Raw genomic sequence first — 11890 nt, 5'->3', positions numbered from 1 at the left:
AGGTAGGAGGGAACAGGAAAGCTGGTAATAGGGAACCCAAGTTTGAGAAGGGGAGAGTGTGGACATGTTGTGGGGTTAGCCAAGCATTTTCACAAACAATATATGTACTAATTGTTTAATGAGAAGCTAGTTTATTCTGTAAACCCTCATCTAAAGTACAATTAAAAAAAAGATCTCTTACTAAATAAAAAAAAAGAAAAGACGTCACCTTGAGGATTAAGGTGCACCTAACTGAAGCCTTGGTATTTTCAAACACCTCATATGCATGTGATAGCTGGACACTGAATAAGGAAGATGAAAGAAGAATTGATGCCTTTAAATTATGGTGTTGATGAAGAATATTGATTATACCCTGGAATGCTGGAAGAATGAACAAATCTGTCTCTTAAGAAGCACAGCAGAATGCTCCTTAGAAGCAAGGATGGTGAGACTTCATTTCATGTACTTTGGACCAGTTCTTGAAGAAGGACATTATAATTGGTAATGTTCAGGTTCTGTGAAAAAGAGGAAGGCTGTAAAAGTGGCTTGGGGGCAGTGACCCACCTTCTCTAACTTTACAAGTGGGAAGGAGAATCAAGATCAATAGCCTAAGGCTGATTCCTGTGAAGCAGAGGCTAGATGTGCCTCCTCTCTCTACCATGTTTACCAACTCTGACACCAAGTGTCCCTCGCACAGCATCTCCACTTCTCTGCTGGGTTTGATAATTTATTGCAACGGCCACACAGAACTTACAGACCATACTCACGATTATGGGGTTTATTAGGTAAGTAACAAGTTACAGTTCAGGCTCAGGAACACTCAAGGATACAATTCTTCCATCAGGCAGCCTCTTCCCAGCCATGCTTGCAGGCACACCTTTCCCTGGCTCTAGGCCTCTGCGCAGAGGCATTCAACTTTCTCTTTCTGTAGCCAGGAAGCCCACCACACCATCTCCTGCTGCTGGGTCTCTGCTGCCAGACCTCTCCTGCCACTGCTTCTCACTGTCTTCAGGTTTACAGTTTGCTCTCTCTTTCTCTCTTGGTCTCCTGCTTCCAAGAGCTTCTCAGCACAGGGATCCCAGGTGCAAAGGACATGCTCTCCGCTCCTGGCTGTTCTTCGTTGGTGGTGGCAGGATCCTCTTTTCTGCTCTGAATTGGCTCCCTTTTAAGGCAAAACGGACCAATCCCCTTGGTAGGCCACCGTTACCCTATCACACAGTCCTGCCGAATCACCTGGATGGGAATTACAAGACTATGGTTAGAAAGGCCACACGAAAGTAATCAATTGCACCACAAAGACCCTCAATGATGTGGATTGACACAGTGGCTGTAACAGCGGGCTCAAACATAGCGATGAATATAAGGATGGCGCAGGACCACGCAGTGTTTCGTTCTTTGTGTGTTGGATTGTTATGAGTTGGAACCAACTCGCCGACACCTAACAACAACATAACAACAGTTTTAAGAAGACCTTTACCTCCATCTTAGTCTGGAGATCTACGTCTGAAAATCACCCAGTGAAAATCCCATGGCTTTTGTTCATCAAAAGACTTTACGAAAAAAGTGAAAAGACAAGCTACCTACTGGGAGAATATCTTCGGAAACCATATATCCAACAAGAATCTAATAACAAATATATATGTAAAACATCAACAACTTAACAACAAAAAGACAAATACCTCAATCATAAAATGGACAAAGGACTTAAATAGACATTTCACCAAAGAGGACATTCAAATGGCCACCAAACACATAAGAGATGCTCAGAGAGATGCAAATTAAAACCACAATGACATACCATTTCACTCGCACTAGGATGGCTAAGATTAAAAAATGAAACAAAACCGGAAAATAACACGTTGGTGAGGATGTGGGGAAATTGGAACCCTTATCCCTTGCTGGTGGGAATGCATAATGGTATAGCCATTGTAGAAAACTAAAAATAGAACTACCATATGACCCAGCAATTCCCCTCCGAGGTATATACCCAAAAGCCTTGAAAGCAGAGACTCAAAGAGAGACTTGTACACCAATGTTCATTGCAGCACTATTCACAATACCCGACATGTGGAAAGAACCTAAATACCTATCAATAGATGAATAGATAAACAAAATGTGGTATATACATACAGTGGACTACCACTCAGTCAGTAGGCAAAATGAAGTCTTGATACATGCTACAGTATGGATGGAGCTTGAAGAAATTATGCTGAGTGAAATAAGCCAATCACAAAAGGACAAATATTATATACCCTCACTTATATAAAAAGACAAGAAAAGGCAAATGTATGGAGACCAGCGTTTATTATTAGTAACCAGGGGTGGGAGGGAGGGGAAAAAAGGGGGTAAAATGTGATGAAGTCACATTGATTAAGGTTATTTCACAGCCGGTTATTATAATTGCCGTCAGTAAGTTGTACACCTGTAAAAAGTTGAATTGGCAAAGGTCGTGTGATAGATATATTCACAATTAGAAAAAAAGAAAAAAAGAGTAGCTGCTGAGGCTGCTATGTACAACACAACACTTTGTGGGGCATCCATGAGTTGGAGTTGACTCGACTGCAACTAGTTTGTTGTTTTTGATTCAGGAGATCAGCTAGACTGAGGATGAAAGCTGTTCCAAAGGCAAAATTGTAGGGAAAATTTTTCCTGTTTCTACTGGTCCAGCAGATGATAAGTGCCTAAAACAGGACTAATAGTTTTGGCCATTGTGTAGGGACATGTTGTGTAAGAATGGATGCTCCTAACATAGCTTAGGAGCTCACATGGATAGAGGGTGAAAAACAGGAGCTCAGACAGGCAGTGCAGCATGTGGTATATCACACTATGTTTTATTTCATCATGTTATACATTCTTTGAAGGCAGCAACAGGAAAGGAGATTTGTTATATTTAGTTACAAACGCATTAAACAAGTAATGGTGACCTCTATTTCAAAACATAGGGTTCAAGTCACCAGTCAGTCTCAGGGCCCTCTCATAGTACTCCAGGGCTTCATTAATTTTTCCTTTCAATTTGTGGATGAACCCTAGGAGGCTCAAACCTTCCACATCTGATGCTTTTCTTTGAAGTTTCTTTGAAGCCAATTTCTCCAAAGAATCGATACTTCTGTTTCTTGAAAATGACTCCTTTTCTATCTTTATTGCTTTTAAATAATGGGTAATTGCATCGACTTCAGATTTCCTTTGAAATTCCTGAAATCGGCCATAGTGAAGATGTATCTCTTGCTCATGATCTTCTTCCAGTGGTTTGATGGATAACGCTTTTTGATAAACATCTTCTGCTTTTCCGTAGTCCCCTGCTTCTATATACATACTTGCCAGGTGTATATAAGCAATAGCAAATGTGGGCTTTTGTTCCACAGCAGATTCCAAATAAAATATGGCTGATTTTATCATTCTGTTGGCTTTTTTTCTCTCCTGCCCTCTAAGCTGCTTGTTTGTACCTCCCTTTATTTGGATCACTTGTGCCCTGTAGCAAAGCCCTATCTGGTGATGCAGGAAGACAGAGGTAGGTGTTGCCTGCAAGGCCTTTTCTAAGAACTGGAGAGCTTTATCCAGAGAGCCTTTTCTCCGGTAAAACCTGCCCACATGTCGAAAAACATAGGTCTGGGAAGACGTGCCGGCCAGTGCTTCTTCAATGTACTTTTCTCCTTCATCTTCTTTCCCTACATCCTGAAGCTTCAGGGCAAGGAGAACCTTAATATATACATCTTCTGGATTTAGCCTGATGGCCTGCCTTAGGGGCTGCAGAGAATACCCTTTTCTCTGTGTTTCTATGGTAACGTCATCCAGGCGATAGATGGTAATCGCATACCCAGTGCTGAATTCAGGGTTTTCAGGGTCCACTTCCAGAGCCTTTTCAAAGCACGCCTTGGCCCGTCCATAATTCTGTCCTCCACACTTCAGCAAGGCCCATCCTTCCTCACAGTCCATCTCAGGACACTCTATCCTATAGCGAGAGCCATTTCCACATTTCTTACAAGTGTTCTCCACCCTGTCCAGGTAAGTCTGGGCTTCTGCGAGTCTTCCCATGTGGTAATACACCCAGGCATAGTTGCCCCAGGTAACCAGACTTCTCAAATGAGATCGATCAGCCTGTTCCTGCTGGATTAATTCTTCAGCCTTTTTCAAGCTCTCCAGGGCTTCCTCATTCTGGCCTTTCAGGTGTTTCACGTAGGCCAGTAGGTTGTGAATTCCTGCATTGTATTTGGTGTCTAGGAACTCAATCTCGTCTAAGATCCTGTTTTCTAAATCAGGCATTTCAGTGTCTGCAATTAACAATGCCCAGGTAAAGTGGCATCTCAACTGCTCCAGCCTCTCCTTGATACAATGCTCATCAGCATTCTTACTGTGAAAACAAAAGATTTTTTTTGTTAGATGAGGAATAGCTAATAGACAGAAGTCAGATAAAATGCTTCATATTCTAGTCCTTACAAGGAGAACACCTGCTTCAATTCGTTAGAGTTCCTGTATTTCTAAGATCTGCATGGACTTTGAATGCAGTCTGCTTGACTTCATAGACTGGCTCCTGCACTTTCTAGCCAAGTAACCTCTCTGTGATTCAGAAACAAATCTGTGAAATGGACATACTAATAATACTTACTGCCTTGGGTTTGGTGAGGATCAATAAGACTATATATGTAAAGCACATAGAGCCTGTTATGTGCCCATATTAGTGTTTCCTATTTTACTATTAATGTAATTGGGACAGAGACCAGTTAGAAATGTAGAACCTGTGAAACGTTATTCACCTCAGGGCCTTAGCCTGTTGATTATGCACCACATTATGACCACTGATAGAAGCAAAGTGAAGGGTACACTGGACCTCTGTATTACCTCTGCAATGTCCTATAAATTTATAATAATTTCAAAATAAAGAAGTTTTAAATATGTGATCAAATATTATCTTTTTAAGACGGTATTAATTAGCTATTAAGACCGTCTTACTTAGATGGTCTTCATCTGGATGTATTATTAATAAGAATATATAGATAAGCATGTTTTCCTGTATGTCATTTATCATGTGTGTAGGTCCATGAAACCATCACCTCCATTAAGATAAACATCTCCCTCTTGCTACCGCTTTATAGTCACACCCATTTCTTCCCTTCCACAGCCTCTGACAACCACTTCTAAAGCACTTTTCATCTCTACAGTTTTTGTCATTTTGAGACTATAAATAATGGAATCATAGAGGATGTGATCTTTTGGGATTATTTTTTCACTGATCATGATGTCCTTGAGATCCATCCAAGTTGTTGAGTTTACCAATAGTTCATTCCTTTTTACTGCTGAGTACTATTCAGCAGTATATATGGATGTATCACAGTTTAACCATTCACCTACTGTAGGACATTATGGTTACTTCCAGTTTTGGCCTATTATAAATAAAACTAATAAAAATAATTGTGTACATGTTTTCATGTGGAAAGAGATTTTCACTTCTCTGGGATAAATGCCCAGGAGTGCGATGGTAGATCATGTGTTAAGTGTGGCGCAAATGGTTTGCGCTGGACTACTAACCAAAAGGTTTGGCTGTTTGAACCCACCCAGTGGTGCCACAGAAGAAGGCCTAGTGATGTTTTCCTAAGGATTATAGTCAAGAAAACCTTATGGAGCTCAGTTTTACTATGGAACACATGAGGTCACCATGAGTCAAAACTGATTTGATGGCAACAGATTTGTTTTTTGTTTTTATGTTAAGTGTGTATTTATTTTTTAAAGAAATTGAAAAAATGTTTCTATAATGGCTATACCATTTTACATTCCCACCAGCAGTGTATGGCTGATTCAATTTTTCTCCATCCTTACCCACTGGGGTGAAGGTGGGATATTACCTTATTACTGCCAGGTAGGAGTGGAAGTTGAAGTTACCCACTTGGCTATCCCTGACGATTGGGAGGGGGAGGTGCTTCTTATTAATGTTGGAGGGGGGTTGGGAGTTCAGGCTCCACGATAGGCTTTGGCTGATACCATCTTGGCTAGGAGGGGCAGTGGTGCCTTGGTACTCCTCCCTTTGTGATCTCCACTGATTGGGGGTGGCAGGGTGGTCTCATTATCACTGGACATTGATGAAAGTCCTGATTCTCCACTAGGCCTTTATGACACCACTTGGGTGCACAAGGGAAGGTGTACCTCCTTACGACCAGGTAGGGGTTGATGTGCAACTCCCTGGGTGGTCTCCACTGACCTGGCAGTAAGGGGGGGCCTCATTACTACTTGGCAGGGATGAAAGTGCTAGCTCCCTACATAGCCTTCTCTGACACCAACCTGTGTGGCAGGAGGGATGAGTTGGGATGCCTCCTTACTGACCGGCGAGGGTGGAAGTCTAGGCTGCCCACTCAGCCATCGCTGGTGGGGTTCAGGACGGGGCCACAGATTTGTTTCTGTGGCATTTGGCTGGAGCAGAGTGGTTATTGTTGAAAACTTTTCCATTTTGATAGGCAGCTACTTTTCGAGTCCTTTGACTAGAAAGAGCAGGCTTTTTTTGGACTTTTCTGTCTCTGCCTGTTGGTGTTTCCAGGTTGCTGGCTTCTCTAGCACTCAGTCTAAGATATATGAGGCAAAAAGAAAGCCTACGAGCTTACTGTCATGTCAACCCATGTGTCCCAAGTTTCATAGCTGGTTTGTTTTCTCTCTTTCACCATTCAGAGTATTCTCAGGTTTGTTCTATATTTAATGTACAAGGATTTTAGCTATACTTATTAGGAGGAATAGGGAATAATATGTCTACTCCATTTCTCTGGATGTGAAAATTCTTCACCACATATTAATATAATTCATCCCACTCCTATCACTGAAATGGTGTCAAGAGAACTGGGAATAACAGTTCTGCTTGAAGGTGCATGTGTGTGTCTGTGTGTGTGTGTGTTAGGTAGTGTGGGGAAAAAGTGTTGTTTATGCTTTTCCTGTTTCCAAACTTAGTTTGTAGGTGACGTAATTTCTTTTATTACCTAAGGGGAAGAGCACTTCCTGTTTCTCACTGCTGATACTGACTTCCAGAATGCAGAGTCAGGCTAAACCCAGGTTTCAAATGATAGAGTTGGATTTGGGAATGTGGGGATGCATTTGATCTGCCGATTCATCTTGAATTTATCCAGCTTGTCTTTTGGGGAGACACTTAAGAATAGTAGATTTCCCTCAGAGAAGGGAAGGCTGAGCCCCAACAGGCCTTCTGCACTGGGGAAAGGAGCCCGAAAAGAAGACAATATACCATATGTCCAGGAGAGCCAGAGAGAGTTGCATTTTTCATGAGTAAAAATGTGGCCCATGGATGGCGGTCTGCTGCTACCGCCTCAGTTACATTAGTCATTTCTGTGGAAAAGAGGGACTAAGAGGGTGGAGCACAATCTCAATGAGTAAATATCCACCTTTGACGAAAAATAAATAAATGCAAAATAAAATAAAACAATAAAAATATTAGAAGATGATCTAGGAGACAATAGATATATGTTCATATAAAATTGTTACACTTTATTTATGGCAAAGGTGCTCTAACAAGTTAAACAGAAAAATAGTAAGACTGTAGGAAGTATTTGTAATATAGATGATAAAGGTTCTCATTCAGCAATATATGAAGTATTTATGCAAATTGGCAATAAAAACTCAACAGACCAATAAAAATCTGTATGAATAGATAATTTATGGAAGAGCAAATATAAATAACTTATAAAACCAGAAATAAAACCTGAAAAAAGCTCGTTGCTGTTGAGTTGATTCTGACGCATAGCGACACTATAGGACAGGGTGGAACTGGCCATAGAGTTTCCTAGGCTGTAATCTTTATGGGAAGGAGCCTTGGTGATGCAGTTTTTAAGAGCTTAGAAGCTAACTGAAAGGTCAGTGATTCCAATCTACCAGCCACTCCACAGGAGGAAGATGTGGCAGTCAGCTTCCATAAAGATTACAGCCTGGAGACCCTATGGGGGCAGTTCTACTTTGTCCTATAGGGTCACTGTGAGTCGTAGTTGGCTCAATGGCAGCTGGTACTAGTGGTAATCTTTACTGAAGCTGACTGCCACATCTTTCCACCTCGGAGCAGCTGGTGTTTCTAAACACACTGACACCCTCAAACAGATAGCAATAAATTAAGAGTAAAGAAAATGCAATAAACTAATAGAAACTTTCTTTGAAATCATGCCAAAGATAATCTCGAGTTTCAACTGAGTTGACCTGCCAGGGTTGAATATTCCTGTACCTTTGTAGTTTTACTTTGACATGGGTGGCATTCCCTGGCCAGAGCCTTCAAGCAGTGGCTCAAATGTTAATAGTGCTGAGGTTAAAAAGAAAAACAAAAAACAACCACGATATTTAGCCTGTTAAACATCTCTGTAATGTACTTAGCTGCAACTGAATGGTTGGAGGTTCCAGTCCACTCAGAGCCACCTCAGAAGACAGACCTGGCATCTGCTTCTGAAAAATCAGTCATCGAAAACCTCATAAACCACGGTTGTACTCTTACAACCATGGGGTCTCCATGAATCCGTCAATGCAACAACAACTGGTTTGTTGGTTGCAGTCACATCTCCACTTTGTGGCCTTTTTGGACTAATATGCCTCATAGGTAAATCTCTGGACAGTCTCTTCATTTGCAACCTCACTAACTTGCCCTCTTTGATTGGATATCATGTAAATAAATATGTATGTATATGTTAAAAAAAATGTTCTGCATCTGGACACTAGTGATGGTAACACAACATTGTAAATGTACTAAGTGCCACTGAATTATATACACTTTAAGTGAGTTAAAATGGTAAATTTTATCTTACATGTATTTTATAACAATAAAAAATTTTATTACAACCCTGAATAGAAACTACAAATTATATGTATATTTTTCCAATACATTTTAAAATAAATACAAAAGCATTTAAACATAAGAACTAATTAATGTGCCATCTGAAATTTTGTCATGTGCACCCAGTTGTATCTTTTGAGAAACATTGGTTTAAAGATTAAATATACTGTCATTGAAATTAGTTCATGTCTCAGCTCTACCACGTTATTATCTGCGTGATGTTAACTCTTCTAAAGCTAAGATTCCTTATTGCAAATTCGGGATAATATAAGTACCTGCCTCATAGGTTTGTTGTGAGGATTAAATATAATAATTTATATAAGACTTTTAGAAGCCAGACTGGCACTTAATAGGCATTCAGGAAGTGATAATTGATATTGTTATTATTTTAATGATCTTTGACAAAACACTTCATCAGTTTATGGGCCAAAGAGAGGAGGGAGTTCATCATAGTCCTGAACTTTCACCCCCTTCAGAATTTTTCCCACTAGAGCACTGAGGAGAAATTTGAAGGTCACTACTAGTCAATGGATTCTTACCTGCTGATATCAGGGGTTTTTTGCATCAAGATTCAATTTGGACAGTCTAGAAATTCTCACATTTATCCCTTCAGTAAAGAAGATGCTGATGTTCCCAAGCACTGAATCCTGCCAAACCCCTTGGAAAGGAGGATGTCAAGGCTCTGAAGACAGGCTTCTCCAGGGGAAGAGGTGTGTGCAGATGCTGCTAATCTTAAATCCAGCTGACTGAGGGGGTACATAGACTGAGGCGGGACATAAGAGCCCAGCAGTGCAGAGAGTGAGACTAGAGGCCTACAGAGGAAGGCCTTGTTCTTTAGTCTAGAGCTCCTCCTACCACATCCCCACAATATTTTCCCACAAGGCTTCTGGGAGACCCCAGGACTGCAGTTTACAGAGCCCGGTGGGTCCTACTTTTTCAGCATGGTGAGGAACCAGGATAAAGCAATGTCTCTGCCCAGACTGGCTGTCCACTCCCTCCCTAGGTCAGACAGAAGTGAGGTGTGGTTGAAAAGGATTCTGGTGGTTAGGATCATTTTCTCACTTTCTGCCGAACTCTTTTCCTATTTCTCTCCCCTTCTGTGGGCTATAGCTTGAGGTAACCTTCTTTAGGGCGATGCTAACAAAAATTAAAATCCCTGAATTAATAAAGCAGTTTAACACACACACATCCCATCCAAAAGCAAATGCTGAAATAGCAGTTAGGAAACTTGACCTCACTGAGACCAAGTCTGTTGAGATAGTATTGGTTAACATATTTTCCCCAAAAACTCTAGACGTGATGACAGACAAGCAGAGAAATGCTTACCCCATGGTTGCTGTTAATTAGACAGCAGTTCTGCAGTGTTTTGTTCAGCCTGCTAGACTGCTCTGAGATCTGGTCTCTCTCCTGGACTTTCAGACAAATGTTAAGTTCCAGGATACTAAGGAGATAAAAAGCAGCTAATGACATAACCTATGGGTGTGTTGTTGCAAACATAAGAGGGAACCAAGAATAGAAAGTGAAACTAAAGCTGGAAATGAACTTTAACGAGTGTTGTCTTTCATTGTTGTGCTTTGGGATACATCCTAAGCTTTTCAAAACTGATTGGGAGGAAGCTGGTGAAAAGCAGTTTTATGGATGTACTAATTCCTCTGAGAGGGGTCTACCTGGCTTCGCAGACACTTGGGAGCTAGGAGATGCCTTTTAATGCATCTCCTAGATGCACGTAGAGCTAGGGAGACCTGTGAGAATTGGCTGTGTAAAATTGAGAAAGTCATGAGCAGCATTTGAGTCAGTGTTTCCTCATCTGAAAACAGGAATTGTTCCTTCGATGGTATACATTTCTGTAAATCTCAAAGCTGGAGATTTAACCCAAATTTGCTCCTCCTCTATGAGAGGTTGTGTCTCACTAATTATTCTGTGCTTTTGCATCCTCTTCTAGAGAATGGGCACTGACAATAAGAGTCTGGTAACCTTTTTCTTAATCAGTGGAACATAGAAAATGGATGTGTTAACATCTGGTGTCCTTCAAACAAAACATTTTATTCTATCGTTAGCCATGTTTTTCTACAGAGGCGTGAGCAAGTCAGAAGATTCTATACAGATAAAATTTTTGAATGAATAATACAGGTTTATCCATGTTTTCAGATAAATGTTCAGGCTATAAGCAAAAGCTGAAATAAGCCAGTTAGAAATTTCTCTCTTTTGGGGCATTAGCAAGGTGACTTTGGAATTTTCGTGGAAAGAAACAAGTGGGTTTGCAATTTCCCAGTGCACTAGATAGCATGCAGAGAAGCAGACAAACGGGGAGTCTTGTTGTTGCTGTGAATTTGGCTGCAGTCCTGGTTCTGTGGGGCTCTGGCTCAGGCTGATTAGGTATTCAGAATCTTGCCCAATGTGTCCTTGGCATAAACAACACACAAGCAACACAGGATAGAGCAGTATTAAGAAGAGAGGAAACAGCCAACAGTGTCTGTGTGTGTATGTGTAAGAGTGGTTACAAATAGGAAGAAAAATAGAAACTGTGAGAAAACAACTTTTAGAAAATGAAACTTCAGCAATAGCCTATGAGTCTGTTTCCAAAATCTAGGAGGAGACCTTTGAGTGACTGACTAGCTGTGATAAGCCACTTGACCTTTAGGAGTCACAGTGTCCTCAACTGATAAACAAGTGAATTGGAATAGGTTAGTGGATCTCAACTCTCACTGCACATTAAAATCAACTAGGGAGGTTTAAAAAAAGCAGTGCTAACTAGCTTCACCCCAGACCAATTAAATACATCTCTGGGAATGGGCCCTAGCCTCCGTAGTAAAAAGAAATCCTCAGCTGATTTTAATATACATCTGGGCTGAACTGATCTAGTTGATCCCTGGAGTCTATTGTGTGTCTGGAATTCTCTAATTGAGGGATCTGGCACTTGATCCCAGGAAGCGCTTTCCTTTCTGTGAGGCCCAAACTCATTATCTTCATTTTCCTGTTCCTCATTTTCCCACCAACGCAGTGGGCAATTAACTCCTGAGTCTCTTACTAATCCACAGAATGACATGGAAAGAGAATGTACTTCCAAAGGTTTTGACCACTATATAAAAAGTCTGCTTTTGTTTTCTGAGATTA

The 11890-nt window shown here is 40.9% G+C and overlaps 1 protein-coding gene across 1 annotated transcript; it reads right to left on the bottom strand.

Moving 5' to 3' along the window:
- Window positions 1–2828: 2828 nt before the first annotated feature.
- Window positions 2829–10280, bottom strand: LOC101358368 (interferon-induced protein with tetratricopeptide repeats 1). The gene is made up of 2 exons (XM_004369915.3): window positions 10103–10280; window positions 2829–4327 (listed from the first exon to the last, which is right to left on the bottom strand). The coding sequence occupies exons 1-2, from the start codon at window positions 10105–10107 to the stop codon at window positions 2911–2913; spliced, it is 1422 nt and encodes a 473-aa protein (XP_004369972.2). The 5' UTR covers window positions 10108–10280; the 3' UTR covers window positions 2829–2910.
- Window positions 10281–11890: the final 1610 nt, after the last annotated feature.

This window comes from Trichechus manatus, unplaced genomic scaffold, assembly GCF_000243295.1.
Source record: "Trichechus manatus latirostris isolate Lorelei unplaced genomic scaffold, TriManLat1.0 scaffold00007, whole genome shotgun sequence".
Taxonomy (NCBI): domain Eukaryota; kingdom Metazoa; phylum Chordata; class Mammalia; order Sirenia; family Trichechidae; genus Trichechus; species Trichechus manatus.
This window is presented reverse-complemented; position numbering and strand designations above follow the sequence as displayed.